This window comes from Phascolarctos cinereus, unplaced genomic scaffold (assembly GCF_003287225.1).
Source record: "Phascolarctos cinereus isolate Bilbo 61053 unplaced genomic scaffold, phaCin_HiC Scaffold_5;HRSCAF=322, whole genome shotgun sequence".
Lineage (NCBI taxonomy): Eukaryota > Metazoa > Chordata > Mammalia > Diprotodontia > Phascolarctidae > Phascolarctos > Phascolarctos cinereus.
The window spans coordinates 295,403,518-295,423,249 of NW_027555958.1; the positions used below are offsets into that span (position 1 = coordinate 295,403,518).

At 52.1% G+C, this 19,732-nt stretch overlaps 3 protein-coding genes across 8 annotated transcripts; 1 reads left to right on the forward strand and 2 right to left on the reverse strand.

Moving 5' to 3' along the window:
* Window positions 1-711: 711 nt before the first annotated feature.
* ATXN7L3 (ataxin 7 like 3) lies at window positions 712-8,973 on the forward strand. The gene is made up of 13 exons (XM_020997813.2): window positions 712-802; window positions 2,378-2,488; window positions 2,992-3,124; window positions 3,692-3,863; window positions 3,972-4,069; window positions 4,224-4,246; window positions 4,516-4,561; window positions 4,751-4,782; window positions 5,121-5,189; window positions 5,467-5,510; window positions 5,862-5,933; window positions 6,030-6,163; window positions 6,386-8,973. Exons 2-13 carry the CDS (start codon window positions 2,438-2,440, stop codon window positions 6,532-6,534), a joined length of 1,023 nt encoding a protein of 340 aa, XP_020853472.1. The 5' UTR covers window positions 712-802; window positions 2,378-2,437; the 3' UTR covers window positions 6,535-8,973.
* An 82-nt stretch (window positions 8,974-9,055) lies between these two features.
* On the reverse strand, window positions 9,056-13,349 carry TMUB2 (transmembrane and ubiquitin like domain containing 2). 5 transcript variants are annotated; one of them, XM_020997808.2, is made up of 3 exons: window positions 12,452-13,349; window positions 10,574-11,134; window positions 9,056-10,400 (listed from the first exon to the last, which is right to left on the reverse strand). In XM_020997808.2, the coding sequence occupies exons 1-3, from the start codon at window positions 12,925-12,927 to the stop codon at window positions 10,037-10,039; spliced, it is 1,401 nt and encodes a 466-aa protein (XP_020853467.1). In that variant the 5' UTR covers window positions 12,928-13,349; the 3' UTR covers window positions 9,056-10,036. The 5 variants fall into 5 exon arrangements, with proteins under 5 accessions (XP_020853467.1, XP_020853469.1, XP_020853470.1 ...); XM_020997810.2 differs by having other exon boundaries at window positions 12,408-12,668; XM_020997811.2 differs by having other exon boundaries at window positions 12,403-12,543.
* A 90-nt stretch (window positions 13,350-13,439) lies between these two features.
* ASB16 (ankyrin repeat and SOCS box containing 16) lies at window positions 13,440-19,732 on the reverse strand. 2 transcript variants are annotated; one of them, XM_020997807.2, is made up of 5 exons: window positions 17,116-19,732; window positions 16,406-16,673; window positions 15,448-15,934; window positions 14,807-14,920; window positions 13,440-14,286 (listed from the first exon to the last, which is right to left on the reverse strand). In XM_020997807.2, exons 1-5 carry the CDS (start codon window positions 17,474-17,476, stop codon window positions 14,101-14,103), a joined length of 1,416 nt encoding a protein of 471 aa, XP_020853466.1. In that variant the 5' UTR covers window positions 17,477-19,732; the 3' UTR covers window positions 13,440-14,100. The 2 variants fall into 2 exon arrangements, with proteins under 2 accessions (XP_020853466.1, XP_020853465.1); XM_020997806.2 differs by having other exon boundaries at window positions 14,679-14,920.

Below are 19,732 nucleotides of genomic sequence, written 5' to 3' on the forward strand. Positions count from 1 at the left end.
ATCCACTTCCCCGTGCGCCGCGCACTGCCGCTTTAAACACCAATTCCGCCCCGTGGGGCTCTATTGGCCAGGCGGCAGGGATGCGTGCTTCCCATTGGCGAAGAGAGGACAATCGAGGTCCCGCCCCATGTCCACGCTCTCTGGGGAGGTGCTGCCGTCGGGACGTTCGGCCCTTGCGTGGAGCCCCTCCTCTCCGCTCGGCTCCCTCCGCCTCTCCCGCCCCATCCCCGCCCCCAATAGCCAATGTTGCTGAGCGGCGGCCCGCGGGGCAGATGCACGCGCCGGGACCCCCGCTAGCTCGAGCAGCCGCTGCGCGCGCGGAAGGCAAAGCAAGCGGACAGGAAGTGAGGGAGGGGACAGCAGGAGAAGGGGAGGGGCCCGAGGGTCGAGGCCGCTGCGGGGAGGCCGAGCGCGGGGCGGGGTGGCGCGCGCGCCCGGCTTACTTCGCGCGCGCGCTCTGGTCTCCTCGCGCCGCGCCCCCCGCCCGGGAGAGGCGGGCTGGATCGTCCTGGGGCGGGGGGGGAGGTTGGAGGGGGAGGGGCGGGGTGAGGTGAGCAGGAGGCGGTGACGAGGCAGCGAGGCCAGGAGGGAGGGGAAGGAAGGGGCCATGGCCGCCCGCTGAGGCGGCGGCGGGGGGGAGGGGGCGGCTCGACCCCCTGCTCCGGGAGGCGAGGCGAGGGCAGACGGACGGACGGACATGGGTTCCCGGAGGAGTAGCAGCAGCAGCAGCCGCCGCCGTCGCCGCCGCCGGAGGACGCGGCCCTGAGAGGCCCCGGGGCCCCGGCGCAGCCCCCCGGGCGGGGTGAGTGAGGGGGAGGGGAGGGGCCTGGGGTCCGGTGCCTCCGCCCCCTGACCCTTGACCCTCGCGCCTTCTGACCCTTCGCCGCCGGGCCCGCGTTCTCTTCTCCGCCCCTCCCCCAAGTCCCGGAAGCAGTGGGTGTTTCTCGGTCCCGGGGTGTGGCGTGCCCTCGTCGCCCCCCCCACTCCCCTCCGTGGCGCTTGTCCTGGGGTGGGGGAGGCCCCCAGGGCTAAGGAAGGGTCTGCTTTTTGTTTGGGAGGGAAGTCCAGGTTGCCCTGAGAGGCTAGGACAATAGCTACCCAGAGCACCCCTCCTTGTGCACCCCTTTCTGTAGGGCAGGGCAGGGAGGCTTCTCTGGCCTGGGAAGTTGGGGGGGGTGGGGCAGCACCTTGTTTCTCCCCTGGACTGAGTAGTGATGGGGACCGGTGTGGCTTGGGCTCCTCCCCCCCACCCCCCACCCTGGCAGTATGATGCAGCATCAGTGCAGTATTCCGGAGGGTGGGAGAGAAAAACCTAAAGTCCCCCAACCTTAGTGCCATGTTCTCATACCTTCTTTAAAAAAGAAACAAAAACCCAAATCCACTACCATTCACAAGCCCAGGGGTGTTCTGAGCCCTAAAGGGGGGGGGATCCTTGACACCTCTAGAGACTCCACATTTGGGAAGAGGGAACCGGTGAAATAGGGTTATTGCTTTTTGCCATGCTGTCCTCTTTGGGCATAGGATTGTTGGGGGGGGGGGTCTTTCTTCTGATTCCCAGCTCCTAATCCTAGGAATCAATGCTGAATAATAGATCTAGAACTGGAAAGAATTTAAGAGGTCCTCAGTTCCACCCATCGCACTTTAACTGATAAGGAAAGGGAGGCCCTAAAGTTAGTAGGTTAAGTAATTTGCCTAAGGTCACAGGTATTAAGTGATGGAGCCAAGATTAAAACCCGGGTTCTGTGATTAAAAATCCATTGCCTTGGACTGTAATGCAAAAATCAGCACTGTTCCATGCTCTTTTAACTTAGCCTTTTCTATAAGGTTAGCTTCATTGCTTTGGTTTGGTTTTGGTTTTATTTCATGAGGACAGACCCAGGGTCTTGCCAGTTACTATGACTTTGGGTAAGTCATTTAACTATTATGGGCCTCAATTCCTTAAATTTGTCAAGTGAAATGGTTGGACTAGATAATCCCTAAGATACCTTCTCCCTCAAAATTTCTGTGAGAATTCAGGAAAAGTCTAGGACGAGGAGTTACCTAATGTGGCCTGGCTCCAGGCTTTCTGTGGCCGTCATGGCAAAGCAGAGGTCAGTCTGGGAATGAGATGTATGTATGTATGTTGGTGAAAAGGGTTACACTTAGGAATCTGTATAATTTTCTCCTCCCCACTCCATAGGCCCCCCACCCCCTCCTTAGGGAGAGTTGAAATGGCTTAAGATTTCTAGCCTCTGGAGGAATATTCTTAAATGAGGTAGAAGATTCAGGGATCAATAAATTGTGGAGGGAGAAGGGAGCTGGGGGTGGGGGACAAGACCTAGTAGACGTACTCTGGACTTAAGCTACTCTCCCTTCCCCCAACCCTCAATGTGTACAGCTGTGTTGCTGCCTGCTGTGCTATGAGTAGTCAGAACGTCTTCTCCACGAGAGTTTGCAAATGAAAATGGAGGAAATGTCTTTGTCTGGCCTGGATAACAGCAAGCTGGAGGTGAGGACTCTCTCCCACCTGTTTCTCTGTCATCTTTGTTCCCTGGGCACCTATATTCAATATCAGCAGCAAAGAGAAACCATTGGGCATGGTGGTGTGGTAGAAGGAGCACTGAAGGATTTGGGAATTCAAAAAGGCTTGGGTTCAAATCCTGCATTTGCCATTTTCTACTTGTGTGACCTTGGGCAGGTCACATCAACTTTCAATAACTAAGTTTTTCTCTCAGAAAAATGAGGAGGTTGAATTAAATGATCTAAGGGTAGACTAGATGATCTCTGAAGTCTCTTTCAGCTCTCAGCCTTAGGCTACAGGAATCTGGGTTAACCACTTCTTTGGGGGAAGGAATAACTGAAAGCCTTGAGAACTAAGAAAGAAGAACAGGAATTCAAGATGGAAGATGGGTGTGTTGGGCCTGGCTCTGAAGTAGTTGTAGGTAACTTTAGGGAATAAGGCACAAATAACAAGAGCCCCTGCAACCACTCTTGTTCTTTCGTGGGGCTCAGGCCATCGCTCATGAGATTTATACAGACCTGGTGGAAGATGCTTGTCTGGGACTCTGCTTTGAGGTGCACCGAGCTGTTAAGTGTGGCTACTTCTTCTTGGATGACACAGACCCTGACAGCATGAAGGACTTTGGTGAGACTCAGATGGTGGAACAATACTGTTCTATCCTAGAAGCTTACTTCCTGTCTGTATAGACTATGAACTTTGGCCTTGGGGAGAGTGATTTTCCCTGCTTTGTGACTTGGGGTTCTTAAAGTTGATTGTGGTATGGGGCTGGACTTTATGGACTAACTCTACCTGGCCTGGGAACTGAATGGGAATTGAAAAGACCTAATCCTTTAAAAAATAGCCTTGGCTTTCCTGGGTTGGGGTGCAGGAGGCAGGTAAACAGGGTAGAGATGTGCAGGTGGGAGTGTATTCTTTGTTATGGTCCTAGCCCAGGATTGGTATCCCTTTCCTTCCTGTGCCATCTCTACCATGATTGCTAAGCTCGTTGATGGTTAGATGTGGCCTTCAGAGCCTTCCTTAGTAGGAGCAGCAGACCTTTCCTTTCTCCCCATCTTGTGTGTCCATCCCTGCCCATGAGTAGCTGCATGTCATAGCTCAAGGGGGACTTGTGTGTGAAATTAGGGCTGTTTACTGAAGGTATCTAAAGGATCCTTCTTCTTACCCTGATCTCTGTGACCCTTACCTCCCCAGAGATTGTAGACCAGCCTGGAGTGGATATCTTTGGGCAAGTGTACAATCAGTGGAAGAACAAGGAATGTGTTTGCCCCAACTGCAGCCGCAGCATCGCTGCCTCCCGGTTTGCTCCCCACCTGGAGAAGTGTCTGGGCATGGGCCGGAATAGCAGTCGCATTGCCAACCGTCGGTAAGGGGCAGGCACCGTGATGGGCAGAGGAAAAGGCCCAAGGGAAGCTCTTGGTAGAGGGGGGTCATGAAGATGTCCCCATAACCACATCCCATCTCCTCTGGACAGGATTGCCAGTAGCAACAACATGAACAAGTCTGAGAGTGACCAGGAAGACAATGATGACATCAATGATAACGACTGGTTCTATGGCTCGGAGAAGAAAGGTGGTGTAGATCTGCTGGGGAAATCTTGGGGCAGGGGGTGGAGGGTGCAGTGCTTGGTTCGTGCTTCTGTTGTGGGGATATGATGCTTTTTCTTGTGGGGCATTAGGTTTGGAAACTTCAGGTAATTGCAATCATCTTCCTTTTTTCCTCATAGCAAAGAAGAGAAAATCAGACAAGGTGAGAGATGGGCAGACAGAAGAATAGTAGAGTGGGGGGTACACAGAGAAGATACATTTCCCTCTGGGCCTTCAAGGAGGCTTTGTGGGCTTCAGATTAAGGCTATCTTTGGTTGACCTGGAAACAAGGTAGCTAAGTACTAGGGCAGAGAGAGGAGGGGAATTGGAGGAGGGGAGCGGAGTAGGGACTTGGGATGTTCTTATGTCAACCACCTTTGCCTTTCCTGCTTCTTTGCTCCACTAAACTCTAACTCTTTTCTCTCTTTCCAGAACCCCAACTCCCCTCGAAGGTCCAAGTCATTAAAACACAAAAATGGTAAGTGGGGCCAAGGAGGACTTCAGCCTGTGACTCTGGGGATAAAAGACTAAGGAAGCCATCCTGGGAGAGTCAGTGACCCTTCTGTCACCCCCACATCCTCTCTGGTTATTTGCAGGCCCATCTACCTGTACCTCTGCATCCAATCCCCCTCTTGTTTTTTGTTTGTTTGTTTTTTTTCTTCTTCAGGGGAACTTAGCAGCAATTCAGATCCTTTTAAGGTGAGTAGGGCCAGTCCCATCTCTGATAGTTCCTCTACATTTTTTTCTCCTTGGATGGGGTGAATTTTTCTCTTTGGTTGGCCCAAGATTGGAAATGTGTTGCTTCTTGTATTAGGGCATATTACATGATGTTCTAACAGCCAGAAGCAGTGAGTGGTTTTGGGACCTCTTTCTACCTGGTTTCTTCTCATGTGCAGCTGAAAAGATTCACTTGAAAAACTGCTATCATAAAACCTTGCAACTTCAGGGATGTTACGTACCCACTAGTGCCTTATTAACTCTTTCCATCTCCTTTTTCCCATCTTCCCTGTCACTGACCTTTTCTAATCTTTTCACAGTATAGCAATTCTTCTGGGATCAACTATGAAACCCTAGGTCCTGAGGAGCTTCGAACCCTGCTTACCACAGTGAGACCCTAGGAAGGGGAGGTATCTGGGTCTGGGAAGGTGTGAAGGGAGAGAAAAATTGTGGAGGAGATCAACGTAGTGGCAGGGCAGCCCTGTCTCAATGGTTCTGTCTAGCTAGTAGCCTCATCTGTTCTGATTTGGTGGTTGGAGGAAGAAGGCAGTGGGGTTACTATCATTTTAAGATGTGGGATCTAGAATTTAGGGAGGACAGAATATTTAATAACATGATGTAGATTTGTCTTTTTGTCCTCACCCCAGCTTTGTGTTCCTCTTACAGCAGTGTGGGGTGATCTCTGAACATACAAAGAAGATGTGCACTAGGTAAGCAAGGGCTGGGGGGGGGGTAGGTGGAGCTCTTGCTTCTTTACCTTCCAAGGAGTGCCAAGCTAAATAGCATTATCTTCTTTCTTAACCCTTGAGATGGGCTTGAGTTTCAGATATCCCTGGGAATGAGTCCCTCTCCTCTGGTGTGGAGTCACAGATACACTAGATACACTCTGCCATTGTAAGGAAAACTTCAGCATTCATGCTTTGTTGTGCAGTATGGGGATCAGAGCTTTCTATGCAAACCTTCCTCCTTTACCAAGGGAGGACGTGTCCAGGGGGCCCAAAGAATATAGGCATCTGAGTTTCCTGGCCACACTTGGGCTGTCACCGACATTTCCCTCACAGGTCTCTTCGCTGCCCCCAGCACACAGATGAGCAGAGACGGGCTGTGCGTGTCTACTTCCTGGGCCCCTCAGCGTAAGCAGTAACTTTAAAGGGACATTGGGATTAGAATGAGGGTGGGGAGTGACCTCAGGTGATGACCAGTGTCCCTAATATCCTTCTCACCTCCAGCCCTTTGCCTGAGGCAGAGGGCTCTGTAGAGAACGACAGCTTTGATGTGGCCGAGAGCCAGGCCCTGATGAGCAGGTTGCAGTGGGATGGCTCCTCTGATCTCTCACCCTCTGACTCTGCTTCTTCTAAGACGAGTGAGAACCGGGCTGGGTGGTGGGAGAAACTGGGTGGGGGCAGTAAAGAATTCTTAGTTTCCCTGTGCCCGATACATTGTCAAAAAGTAAAACTTTAAAGGGTTGAGTGTTGCTCTTCCAACCAAGGGAGCAGAAATGTAGAAGTATCTGCCCTACAGATTAGAGAACAGGGCAGTTTCAAGTAGCCTTCCCCAGGTTCATTCTCTGTGTTTTCCCCCTCAGGCACTAATAACTCTGAATCAAGGAAGACCAAGAAAAAGAAACCCCACCTGAGTCTGGTGGGGGCAACTCCAGGCCTCAGCTCCAACAAGAAGAAGAAGCCAAAGCCCCCTGCTCCCCCCACACCGAGCATCTATGATGACATCAACTGACCAGAGGCTGGAGGGTGTTCCCTTATCTGGGCCAGTCTCTTCCCCCTGCCCCCCAGTTCTGGTTGACAGGTGGCAGCCTTCATCAAAGGCCAGGGATTTGGGGTTGTGAAGTATGGGGGGAGTCATGCCAGCCTTTGGCACTGGTTTGAACCACAGCATGATGGCAGGACCCTGTTGACTGTGCACGACACTCAGGCGTGCAGGACTCAGACCTGGACGTACTCTGCCTTGAACAAGTTTTTTGGGGGAGAGTGTTTTTCTATTTATTCTGTGATTTCCTGGATGTCCAGCTGGGATTGAGAGGAGAGGGGGCCAGACTTGAATACCATGCTAGGGTGCATACACTGCCTGCCTTTCACCCCAGGGATTGAATGAAATCCCATGGAAGGGGCATTGTGACTCTCCAGGGGGTTGTGCATTGGGAACTGAGCCCTAAAGAGGCCCCTATCTGCCTTCTGCAATGTGAATGGGTCTGGTGCTTGTTGCTGAGGGCTGCTCTGCTGCCTGTTGCCCAAGTCCTGTCCAGTGACCTCTCTTCCTGGAGTGGGTGGGTAGGCACAGAGTATTCCCTTTTTGGGGCAGTTCAGACTGGTTCCCTTCTCCACCTTTCTCCTCAGTATTTTAGGGCCACCCAGGCTGTGGGAACTGCCCCTCTGTGGAGAGCCAAGAGGGGCTGCCAGAAACCTCTGGCTTCAGGGAATGGGAAGGGAGAGGGGAGGAAGGGAAACTGCTTATCAGAACTTTCCTTTTCCCTCTTCCCTAAACCCCAGAACCCTGGGAGGAGAGGGCCCCAAAGTGAGTGGGAACGGTGCTGCTTTATTTGAAATGTTTTCTTACCTCATCCCCTGCCCTGGGAAAGGGCCCAGCCTCGCCCTCAGGGGGCCCCACGTTCCCCTTCTTCCCCTTTTGTCCTCATAGGACTCCCCAGCTTCTTATCTGCTGCTTGCTGCCCTCCTTCACTCCTATGTGCTTTAGTTCATCTCTTGCCTTTCCTTCTTAGCTTTTTCCCCCCCCAAGTTATTTATTCTGGACTTGTAGTCTGACACTCTGAGGAGAGTCCTGATCTTATATAGTGGGTGTGAAGAGGGTAGAAATGGTGCCCATATGCTTGTACCACAGGAGAAAGAGATGCATTGTTAGATCAGATATTGCTCGTTACATCCTGCAAAGTTGGGATGAAAGCATTCCTTTCTCTTTCCATCCTACCACCCAGACCTGCCAGGGCTGGGGGTTTGGAGTGCTTATTGGTTTTGAAAGTTGGTGGGAAAACTAGACTTGAAATGGACAATGCCCTGAGTAACCTTACTGGGGGGTGGGCATATGTCCTTTCCTCCCAGGATGGGGGAATCCGTCCCTGATATGGCCTACTAGATACTAGTATTAGTACTGGATTAACAAATTTGGATGGGTCCTGGACAGCTAGCAGAAGTAGCAGATTGGGGATTCCACCCCCCCCCTCCCCAATTCCTACCTACCATCTCCAACTCCCTGGCTGGGCCTGGTTACAGATTGGTTTTTAACCCAAGAATTTTGTTTTTTAAAGGAAGAAATAAAGCCAAACCTTAGTGTGAGTTAAGACTGGAGGATGGGCCCAGGGCATTTCCCTTCCCTTATTTTCCATATCGCTCCCCCTTTATAGGAGGGAACCCAGTGCCCCTTAGCCATTCCAAATCATGTCTTGGAAGCAGGTTGGCATTGGAGAGGAAGGGGCAAACTCTTATGTTTGCTGGGGGGGGGTGCCCATGGAACCCTTACCTTCTGAGAGGTGGCTGTAGCTCCCAAGGCCCAGTGATGATCCTTTTACTATACTGAGGCCCAGGTGGTTCCTACCTTCCCCTTCCTGTCTGAAGAGGGTGAGCTAGGAACTAGTTTTGGGAGATTTCCCAATGTTGACTTGCCCAACTTCAGTTCACCTCTCAGGTCACAGCCCCACTCCCTGCTGGGCTATATGAGATGAGCCTGGCCTAGCTGGGATCTTTAGGGAACAATTTCTTTCCCTTTGGGGAAAGAGGGCTTATTGCCCTTAAACTTCTGGGTTAGGAGCTTTCCAGGCCTCTCCCTTCCCTTTCTCTAGTACAGGCTATGTGGATTTTGCTTCCCATCCTTCCCCCAGTTCCCAGCTAGATGTATTGTCCATTCTGTAGCCTATCATGTGTCTTTAAGTATGTGTGTGGGGGTTCTATATTGATTTTTTTTTTGTGGCCGGTGGCTTTTCTCCTTCCATGCGTCACTCCCCCCCTGCATGCCCAGGGGCCACCTGCCTGGCATTAATGCATGCTGGGGCCATTGGGAGGGAGGGGGTGTTGCTGTCCTGTGGTTTTGAAATTTTATTTTTGCATATGTAATCCATTTTGTACAGGTAGCTAACTTTGTAAACGCTGTGTATTCCCCATCCCCCATGGCTGCTGGTGTAAATAAATTGCATTTTCCTATTGTTAACTATGCTTGTTCACCCTCCACAGTTACTCTAGGGGAAGGGCTGGAGACTGACCCACTTGTCAACAGAATGGAAGTTCAGAGGCAATTTTGAGTGACCATGGCTGGCCACAAAAGCAAAACTTTATTCAATCACAGGCAGTGGCCATCAGGTCAGGAGCCACAGGGGCAGCAGTGTCCACACCACAAGGGCAAAGTTATTTCAACCATAGAGGGCATGATAGTGCAGACATTTCTTCGTGGTGTCCTACCTAGCCCTATTCCTGCACTTCTCGATCCTAGGGTCTTGCCTTAAGACTCCCAGAGTTCTGTCTCTTTGTTTAAAAAAAAAAGTATGCAAGCAAAGTGCTCTAGAAAAGGGGGAAACCTTAAAAATTCCAGAACATGAGAACCATCCTACTTTCACTACTCAGGGGCCAAAGGGCTGAAGAGAACAGCTGGTCCAAGGAAGTACCTTGGCCCTGCTCACCCCCTTCCTGAAACAGACTGGATTTGGTCATCTTATAAAGAGACTACTGACCTGACCATCGAAACAAGAGGAGGCGGTTTGGCTGATGACTAGGCACAGGGGCTCTGCTGCCCCTGGCAGAAGCATGCTGTGGATACTGCTATGTCCTCTAGCTGGCTGCCCAATATGAGAGTGGCCATGCAGGACGCTGGACAGGCCAGGGGCTCTAGTGTGTGTAGAGATGGTGGCAGCTGGCAAGGGGCCCCCTCTATATTCTAGGGTCACCTAAGCCTGCACCTCTACCAAGCGGGACCATCAGCAGAGTCCACCCAAGGGGAGGGCAATCACTCACACTGGCATCAGGGGTATGTGTGTCTTTGGGGGGGGGAGTCCTCAATTCTACCTGAGAGTTGTTAATGGGTAGGGGAAGGGGCATGATCACCCTGCTTGGGGGTAGAGTTGAGAGCATGGAAGAGGCCACATGCCTACCTCCCATGGAGGGCCCACACCCCTTTTACCAACCACCACTGGCCCTGGGGTCCTTGGCACCCAACTCTGCGTGGGGAAATAGGGAGGGGAAAGAAGGCTGTGGCTCTCCTTCCCACCCCCATGGTGTCTTTATCGTCCGTACATCCCAAAAACTAGGAAGCTGAAGAAGACAGTGACCCCTACCAAAGAAACAGTGGCAGGTGCTGTGAAGAACTGTCGATAGTTGATACGGAAGTACCAGACTACACCCAGCAGCACCACAAATACAGGCACCATGAGGCTGCCCACACTGACGCTGAGACCTGGAGGCTCTGTGGTGGGAGAGGTGGGCAGTGCAGAGGGGCCAGAGACTGTTGGCCCCGGGGGTGATCGGTGACAGTGGATTACACAGTTGTCAGTGATGTTTAGGGAGCGAAGGGTTCGGGCTGGATCCTGCAGCAAGCGGCCTTGGTAAATCAGTTTCATTTGACTCTCCTGCCCAGGAAAGTATTTGCTATGAAAACAGGAGACAAAGGTCAGAATGATGAACAGAGCTAGGGGACTGAAAAAAGAGAAATTTAGGAAGGGAGAACAGCTTAATTGCATATTTCCAGAGACCTCTCAGGGGTGCTGCTCTTGTGCCAGCCTTGCTACCTAAGGGTCAGTAACCCACCTTCCCTTGCTTACCTCTTGAGGGTGCCCACGGTGTCCTCAGGCCTGGCCACTGCCAGCTCCTCTGTGTCATTGAGGAATTTGAGCCGAACGTTGATGAGGCCAGGGTTAGGCAGAAGGTGGGTGCTACCCTCAGACCTCAGGGAGGCTTCTGGACTGCTGCCCTCACCACTAGCTGCCCTATTAGGCAGCCCCTGTATGTCAAGCAGGTGGTCCAGGCCTGGCTCAACCCCGCCCCCGGCACCAGGCTCACCTGCTGAGTCCCCCCCCCCTTCCTCCTCAGATTTCTCCTCAGTACCCTCTTCAAGATGGGTGGGCTCAGCTGGCTCCGAGGTGCCCGGCCCCCCGACCAGGTGTTCCACATGACCAAGACGGAGCACAGAGGTGTCACCAGCTGCCACAATGGTGCCCAGGAGCTGGCTACTGCCAGCATCTGCCACGTAGGTGGAGAGCCAGGCCAGTACGAGGGCCAACACCAGCACCACCACACCCACCACCACTGTCACCTCATTGCCCACGCCTTCAATGAGGGTGGTATCAGGTGGTTCCATGGCTGGAATTCTCACTGGGTCTGAGCTGCGGGGGCACAAGGAGGAGAGTATTAGCTGGGGCGTGGAGAGGGCAACTGTGATCTCCTGCTTTTGTCATAACCGTCCCAACTCAAGGGAAAATGGACTCAGGTACTTATGGAGAGGAGAATCCTCTACATCCAAGAATAAAACCTGTCCTCCAACGTGAACCTCAAACTTCCAAATACCAGCAAATACAATCCCTTCTTGGGTCTGTTTTCTAATCCCAAACCTCTCAGCATTAAATGCTATTAAGATGGAGGTAGGAAAAATATTCTTTGGGTCCTGGATCACGCCAGACTCTTCATACGTCAGTGTTCTGAAATTTGTTTTGAGGAGGTAGGTGTAGGTGGCCTCCGGGAGAGGTAAGGGACCTAAGTTAAGTCGCCTCTGATGAACAACGGTGTCCTTTTAGGATGCCATGCTGACACCTAACGCTTCCCAAACTTGACCTTTCATTTCCCCTTTGTCCCCAAAGTGCTGGGGACACAGTTTTAAGGTCTTGTAAGACACTGCAGGCCTAGGAAAGTTGTCACTGCCTCCAGGAGAGCCCTCAGACCCAGGCTGGAGGAGTCAACCGTTCCCTGAGTATCAAAGACGCCCCACAGCAGCCCGCCTACCCCGGGGTTATTCTCCTTATCTGCAGTCATTAGAAAGCTGAGCCGAACGGGACCCCGGAGTTCTTCCCTCCGGCCTCACTACAGGCTCAGGACAATTCACAACATCCCTCTCCCCCAAGGACATACATAGACCGACCCTCCGCCATCCAGCAGGACTGGGGGAATCTCCCCGAGGGCAGGCATCCCCAACAGGGGCCCGGTACGGCGCCTGGCACGAAGGAGGGGCTCGATGAACTGCTGGTTGGATGGGGAAGGCTCCTCAGACGAGGTTCCCTCGGCCACCCCTCCCGTCCCCCCGGGCTCGGAATCGACCCCTGCCCCCCTCGAAGGGGCAACTCGGGGACAATCCCCTCTTGGCTTCCCAGGGGGCTGGGCAGGGCAGTGGCCCGGGCAGGGTAGTGGCCCATGTTCAGGCCCTGGGCCTGACCCAACTTTTGCCTCTCAGACCAGAGGATGATCCTGGGGCGGGGTCAGAGGTCACGCCCCGCAACCCCACCCCCGCAAGCTCGGGGCGGAGCCAGGGCCCGGAGGGAGGGGCCGAGGGGCGGCCGCGTGGGGTCCTGGGAAACGGAGGGTACCGGCTGGAGAAGGGTGCGGAAAGCCCGGCACCGGGGCAGGGGGGCCGGCCCGACGGCGGTTCCCCGAGGGCCCTCACCTAACCTGTCCAGGAGTCCTGGATGCGCCGGGACAGTCCCGGATCTCACCTGCCCGTCCGGGGAAGGCGGGGCGGGGGGGCATCGGCAACCCCTGATTCCTTCCAGGACCGGGTCTTCCGGCTCGCGCCGGAAGCTACTTGGACACGAGACGGGAAGTCCCGCCTGCACCCTCTTCCCGCTGCCATTGTCCCGGATGGGAGCCGCTGTAACAGGGTCCATTTGAAAAGCCGACTTCCGGGGAAGCTGCGGGCCAAGGCCCGTAGGGAAGGGGGCGGGAGTCTCCGAGAGGCATGGCCGGCAGCAATAGGCAGTACCCCGGGGCGGGGACAGAGCGCATCCTTGATTCGTTTGGGTGCAGGCCGGGAGAAGCCAAAGGCTGCCGCCGGGCACGCAAAGCTCCTGAGTCTCTTTAGGCCTGCTGGAAAGGCCCTTAAAGACTGCTCTTGTCTTACCCCCATTTTATAGATGAGGAAATTGAGGCCGCTGGAGGGGAAGTGATTTACCCAGAGTCGCACAGATGGCATTACGATTAGAAAGATTAAGAGCTGGAAGGGGCCTGACTAAAGAACATAGAGTCAGGCACCCCCACCCCTTCATTTTTACCAATGAGGAAACTGAAGCCCAGTTAAAATTCAAATATTCACCCTGAAATTTGAAGTAATTTTCTTGAGGGCCCAGTTAACAGGTAGAGTCAGGATCTGAATCTAGGGCCAAGGACTGCCTAGTTTCCTGCCATGTTCCTCTCTGCATATTGGGCCTGCTCTGTCTGTTCACCTTTTCCTCTTTGCCCAACTCCCACCATCTCCCCCGAAGCTGGAATGTGATCATTAGTTGTTCACACAGGCCAGGCAGAGGCCTTCTGGTAACTACTGCTTTGGGTGGCAGGAAGCATGAGGACACTAGCAGGCAGAGTGGAGGTCTGGCCAGGAGGGGGAAATGGGCAATCACTCCACCTCTCTTCATCCACTCCCTCTGAGAGGGCTCTTCTCTCCAAAGAACTTCAAGGAGTAGAATTTCAGGTCAAGAAACTCAGATCCCAGGCTAAACCATCTCTTGTATTTGTCCAAAAACTGAGGCATCTGCTACAAGCCATGTTCCTTGATTGGGACCCAGGGGAAAAGGAAGAGGCTAAGGAAGCAGCAAGACTGAAGAGTAAATGACACTGGTCACTCATTCATCAACTCCTGCTATCCATGAGGTGACAGAGGGCAGGAAATACTTTGGGCTCTAGCTTCTATATAGTGGTACCCCAAAGCAATGCCCTTTTCATTTAAGACACAGAAGAATCAAGCCCTGAAATTCCCACTTCCTGCTTCTCCTCTGGCACCAGGTGCCTACCAGTATTGATTCCGTCTTGACAAATGGTCATCGTTGAGGATCCTCCATGCAATCTGTGAGGGGGGTTCTTGTGATGTTTATGTTATGACAACATGTATACTTTGGTTTCTCATATATGTTACTTGCTTGTGTTTAATAAAAACTCCTGTTGAACATCCTTCCCATTAACTGTAGCCTTTTTTTTTTAAATGGGGTTGGGGGGAGGTTTTCCATGATGTCCTTTGCTCTATTTGAGTGGTCCCATGGGCTTAAAAGGCTAAAAACCACTGCCCTCCAAGAACTCCTTCTTCTAAGTGAGAAGGGAGGGTAATACAGCCACAAACAGGACCTGGGCATCCGGCACCTACCCCAACTCAAGCTCACTGAATGGTCCCCTCAATTCGAAGGAGCATGTAGTCCTTCAGGGCAGGGGGCAGTGGAAGCTGGGACACAGCAAGGCGACAGCGATTCCTGAGATAGCTCCGGAGGGCATGCCTGGCCAGGTGCTGCAGCTGCCGCGGCTGGTTTGCCATTTGGAAGGCTGAGTTGTAGAAGGCTTCATGCTCCTAAGCCATGAGAGAAAGTTACTTTGCTTAGTATCCTTGCCTCACAGCTGTCCTATTAGGGAACAGGTTAGGTTAGAAGGATAGATGGGCACTGCCCACCCCCCTTCTCAGGGGCCCCTGATGATTTATGAACTGTACCTGGGCAACAGGTACAAAAGAAAGCACTGATTTAGAAAACTGGTGGAGGATAGGAACAGGAGAGGAAGAAAGGTCTGTTTAGGCTGTTAGGATGAAGAGTCTGGGATGCTTCTAATGGAGGCAATTCTTTATACTTTATCCTTTCTGAGCAAGCCCTCCTCCTCCTTTTCCAACACACCTCCCCAATTCCCTCCTCCAAATAAGCCTTACATGGCTAAAACCACTTGCTAGCTCTTTTCCCTGCCTCTACTCACTGATGGTCAGAGCTCTGTGTCTTGTCTCTCGGGGTGGGTGGGAGTGTCTCTGGAGATAAGGCCTCCATCTCTTCCCTTGTGCCTTGCATAGGGCTGAGCCCACAGGAGAGACACACTGTCACACATACCTGCCACAGCTCGGGGGGCACAGCCTCAGCCCAGGTTTCACTAGGTGGAACACAAGGGTAGGCATTGAGCATGACTTCCAGGCCTTGTGGAGATGAAGCACACAGCTTCAACATCTGTGGGAGGAGGGAAAGGGTGAGGACAGAACACTAGAAGGAAGCACTACTCATCTTCCCCTTCCCCAGACGAGATCACATCTCCTTAAGTCTAGAGGGGCTAAGTGGAGAGAAATGTAGGAGATATGATTAGGACTTTTCTTTTCCCTTTCCCATGCATCAGTTTATTTTTCCACTAAGGCATGTTCCCCAACCTTCTAGCTTCCAACTGCTTTCCCTATTCCTTACCCCCTGGACCCCAAACAATTCAATTTCTACCCCCTTGTTTCCATCCCAAATTAGGCACATAACAAGCACTAGGAGTTAGGAAAGGTCTAGGAGTAGCTAACAAGCCATCACCAGGGCCAAGGCAACCTCTAGGACACTCCTCTTTTGTCCTCTCCTTGACTGACTCTCTTCTTGACAGCATCATCTGGCCCCAAAGGCCAAAATCCAGCCACTCTCTTATACCCCAGGTCCCCAGCCCTGGCCTTCCCTTCTTTGCCTCCTGCCCCCTCACACTGTCCTGTTCCTTTGTCTTCCATCACCTCTGGGCGGATGGGCTGAGCCCCATAGTCCAGCAGGGCAGAGATGAGGACCTCAGGCTTCCTGTTGGGGATGTCCTCAGCTGCCTGTAGAGCACAGTCCATGGGTGTATGTCCAGCCCCATTGGGAGCATCAGCCTTTGCCCCATGATGCAGCAGCAGTTCCACCAGACGCTCACAACCATTGACACAGGCATTGTGGAGTGGGGTGTGGCGCTTCCGGCCTGCTGCCCGGGGATCTGCCCCAGCCTCCAGGAGCCGCTGGACTACCCCTTCGTGCCGTCGTCCTGGGCCTTCAGCCCCAGCACAGGCTGAGTTGAGGGCAGTCTCGCCTTGGCCTGTACACAGGCCCACATCAGCCCCATACTGCAGGTACAAGGCTACATGTTCTTCCAAGCCCCGACCAGCAGCCACATGCAAGGGCGTGACCTTACTTTCCCTTGAGGCCAGGTTCACAGATGCTCCCATTTCCAGCAGTAATTTGGCACATCTGGGGAGTGGAGTTGACAGGAAAACCAGAGTCAATTCTGAGGTCCTAAGCCCCTTGGACCTGTTCCTCGTGATCTCTCAGGATAAAGGATCAAGTGAGGATCCAACTAGTTTGAAAGTCTTTAGAGCTACAAAGTATGTTGGACGTAGAAGCTCGTCAGCATCCTTTTGTACAAGGACTCCCTTGGCCAGCTTCTTCCTCTAGTTCTGCTCTGGACTTCCCTAATTCCCCTTAGTCAACATTCCCTTCCCATCCTATGATTATCTGGGGCTCTGCTGAGCAAGAGAACTTGCCTTCTTTTCTGCAAGGCACTGGGATATATATACAAAAATAAAGACACAGTACCTGCCCAGAGTGAGTTTTTCAGTCTAGTAGGGAAATAAAAAAAAAACAAAAAAACAACCAACATAAAACTGAATGACCATCCAACTGTTTTATGCCAAGTAACAGGTCGGCCTCAAAGGAACCTACCGTAAAGACTCAGGGGTAGTACAGAGGTGGAGGGGAGCCATGCCTTCCTCTGACAGTGTATTAGCATTGGCTCCAAAGTCAAGAAGCAACCTCACACAGTCTAGCTGGGCCTGGGCACAGGCCTCATGCAAGGCTGTCTGCCCCCCGATTCGGGCATCCGGATCAGCACCCTGCAGGATCAGGTAGCGGACACAGCTGGTGTAGCCTCGGGCTGCCAGAATTTGTAATGGGGTCGTCTGCTTGGTCCTTGGGGTCAGTACCCAGAGGCCTGGGGAAGGGGGAGCAAGAGATAAATACCATTAAATAGAGTCAGGAGCAGAATAAGACAAAACTGGGAGGGGCAGGAAAGTGATGGACACAACTGGTTCCCCCAAAAGGCATGAGAACATAAGGACTATACAGTGGACAGGATGCAGTATCTTCTACCAAAATGGCTAAGGAAAATCCTCAAGATACCAGATGAAACACTGGGCATTGGCCAGGGTATCACAGATCACTGTTGTTCCTCTACCAAAAAAAGAGTTAGGGAGGAATAAGCTGAACAGTATTTCCTAAGAACCTGGGGAACATCCTCCATGGGGAGAAAGGAGGCCCCATTTTGGTATCAATATCATCAGTGGGTAGGGAATGGCGTCTAAAATTCTTACCCAATGACATTCCTTTCATTCTCCTCTTTCTACCTACTTAGGCACCTTCTTGATGCCCCTTACCCAGTTCAGCCGACCATGCCAGCTGGTCACTGACAGTCTCCACAATCATGTTGGCTGTTGCTTCATCCTGGAACAGGGCCTGGATCCGTTGCAGATCACCCACAAACAGGGCATTATGGACAGCTGGATCCCGGCAACAGCGGGGAGTCCGGGTAAGTGGGGTCCGGGTGCTTGGGGGGCACCTCCGGTTGTAGCGCTGCCAGGCAGCTGCCCGGCGCCGATCTTCCCATTCTAGCCATTCTTGCTGCAGGCGAAGTGAGCGCAAAGTGGAAGAAGTGAAGGGGAAAGTCTCCCTTGCCATGCTGTAGTGGACCCAATTTATGCGAGCGGGTGCCCAGGCAATGCTGGGCTCATACAACATTACTTTCTCTGCTCTGAGAAGCCCCCCCCTTGCTAAAGCTGTTCGTTCAGGAGCAGCTGAGGATATAAATAGGCCTCCCTGGCAATCTGATCAACAGGTTTTGTGCAGCGTCATGGTCCCAGTGGAGAAAAACTTGGGCCTGAGCCCCCTCCAGAGGCCATGCTGTCTTATTAACATGTTCACTTCCATACTGGGATGTACAGAAGGTCCCAGATGAGCGTTTGGGTGGAAGGATATGAAATCGAGCAGCCTGGGTCTTCCTCGTCAGAGGAGGCTCCATTCATCAGTTGTTTGGATGACTGACAGACCCAGGAAGTAAAGGGAGATGGAATCAGTCACCAGAGTTAGCAAGAGGAGACATGCCTCCAGCCTCCACACAGGCAAGAGCACAAAACCTAGTGAAGTTTCCTTCACTACAGGGACTTAGAAGGAGAAGGCCAGCAGTTAGCCACTGTCTGCTCTTATCTCCTTCCCTTCCATTCTCCCTCTAGCCCAGGCAATAAGCCAGGGGACAAATAAGAACCTGAAAAGGGCCAAAGAGCAGTCCATTCTCCTCTCCCTCAGCCAAGCTCCTAGCCCCCACAAATCGGCAAGTTTGATCTCCTCCCCTGGGAGCTCCCAGGTGCCTGGGAAGTGATATGAAGGTAGAAAATTGTCCAAAAGTAGAACATAAAGTCTTCAGGCAGACAGTGGATGACCACTTATTGGGGGGATAGTTTAGAGTATATCCCTGCTTGGGTTGGACTTGGTATCTTTCTAACATTCAAGGAAGTGGTACAGCAAACACCTCTCCCCATGGGGATGGCAGCTTTACTTAGACATCCCTAGAGGGAGGAATGACGCCAAGAAACAGCATCGGTGTCAGTACAGGGATCAGCGATCCGGCCTCTGCCAGTTCTCCTAAAGTGAGGGAGGCATCTTTCACAGTCATCCTAGACATAGCAGGAGCCTAATATAACCAAGGGCAATCCAACTTGTTGGATGGCCTTAGGAATTTGAGCACCCCCCCTCTGATACACCCTACTGTGCTCTGGTGCAGGGGATTAAAGGCCTCTATTTGTTTCAAACCTATGCAGAGCTCTCTGCCTTCAGCGTTTCTTCACTGCTAGAGCTGTGTTTGATATTACAGCTGTCCATCCCCCCACCCTCCCCATGCCCTAGCCCCACTTAATAAAGGTCCTCAGATCCTACTTTGGTTTAAACACTTGAGCACTTGAGGTTCCTTTGCCTCTATCATCTTACTGTTTTCTTCAATCAGTCCACTTATCTCACCCTGCCTCTAGTTCCACCTGTCCCATGTAGGTAGGGGTAGATAGTTATAGAAGTGAGTGGGTGGGATAAAGGATCCCACCCTCCTCCTCTATCTGAGATGTTCTGGGCAGGAATGAGATCATGACCAGAAAGTGCTTGGAGATTATCAGAGAAAGGCACTTCTATAGACCCAGCTATAATTAACCCTATTGGAACTCACTATTGTACAATTAAAATGCCAACCGCCTAGTTGCAGCAGTAGCAACCCACAGCTGAATTTCCATGGTTGGAGATCAGCAAAGCAGGGTGGGCCTGAGGAAGCCAAGGTGGGTAGTGTGTACTCCCTTCCTCTCTTAAAGGGGCACAAAATTCTCAAGTTGGATTGTGTATGGGGGGGGTGGGGTCAGGAATCTTGTTGGAGAAGGGAATAGGAAGAGTGCCCTAGCCTTCCAGATCTACTCTTGGCACCTTCCCCATCCTTGACCAGTGGAGAGCACTTAGGACTGAAGGGCACCCTCATTATGGTGTCCACAGAGTATCTTTGTCTGTCTCTCATGCTCTCCGAGGAGCTAAGTAACTTGAGTAGAACAGGGTTTTCTTTTCTATCCCCCATATCACTATGAACATACAGGGACTGCTTCATTCGACATTTACTGAGCACAGATTCTGTGCAAGGTGCCATGTGAGATACAAAGGACACAATCACTGTTTTCTACAAGTTTACACTGTAATCAAAAGGCCTAGACACACAATTCTGGTAACTACAGTGCAATGTGCTAAGTGCCTTATGAGAAGTATTATAGTACACGAAAAATAGCGACAGATTTGAATCCTGAATCTGTTTACTGGTATGACCTGGATAAGTCCCTTCAACTCCATGGACCTCAGTTTCTACCTCTGTACAATAAGAACATTTCTAAAGTCCTTTCTAGCTCTAAACCCTACAGTTTTTTTTCCCATCTTTGTGTCTTTTAACATGTATTAAATAGAGTTCAGAAGAGAAAG

What these genes read in the sequence shown, in the direction of transcription:
- TMUB2 (XM_020997808.2), bottom strand. Translation starts at nt 12,927, where the DNA reads ATGCCATCTGTGCGACTCTGGGTAAATCACTTCCCCTCCAGCGGCCTC. An exon ending in CGCCTTCCCCGGACGGGCAG is followed by an intron (nt 11,135 to 12,451) that starts GTGAGATCCGGG and finishes GTGCCCCCGCAG; the next exon opens with CTCAGACCCAGTGAGAATTC. An exon ending in ACCGTGGGCACCCTCAAGAG is followed by an intron (nt 10,401 to 10,573) that starts GTAAGCAAGGGA and finishes CTGTTTTCATAG; the next exon opens with CAAATACTTTCCTGGGCAGG.
- ATXN7L3 (XM_020997813.2), top strand. Translation starts at nt 2,438, where the DNA reads ATGAAAATGGAGGAAATGTCTTTGTCTGGCCTGGATAACAGCAAGCTG. An exon ending in TGGATAACAGCAAGCTGGAG is followed by an intron (nt 2,489 to 2,991) that starts GTGAGGACTCTC and finishes CGTGGGGCTCAG; the next exon opens with GCCATCGCTCATGAGATTTA. An exon ending in ACAAAGAAGATGTGCACTAG is followed by an intron (nt 5,511 to 5,861) that starts GTAAGCAAGGGC and finishes TTTCCCTCACAG; the next exon opens with GTCTCTTCGCTGCCCCCAGC.
- ASB16 (XM_020997806.2), bottom strand. Translation starts at nt 17,476, where the DNA reads ATGTTGTATGAGCCCAGCATTGCCTGGGCACCCGCTCGCATAAATTGG. An exon ending in GGCATGGTCGGCTGAACTGG is followed by an intron (nt 16,674 to 17,115) that starts GTAAGGGGCATC and finishes CCCCTTCCCCAG; the next exon opens with GCCTCTGGGTACTGACCCCA. An exon ending in ACACAGAGCTCTGACCATCA is followed by an intron (nt 14,287 to 14,678) that starts GTGAGTAGAGGC and finishes CTCATGGCTTAG; the next exon opens with GAGCATGAAGCCTTCTACAA.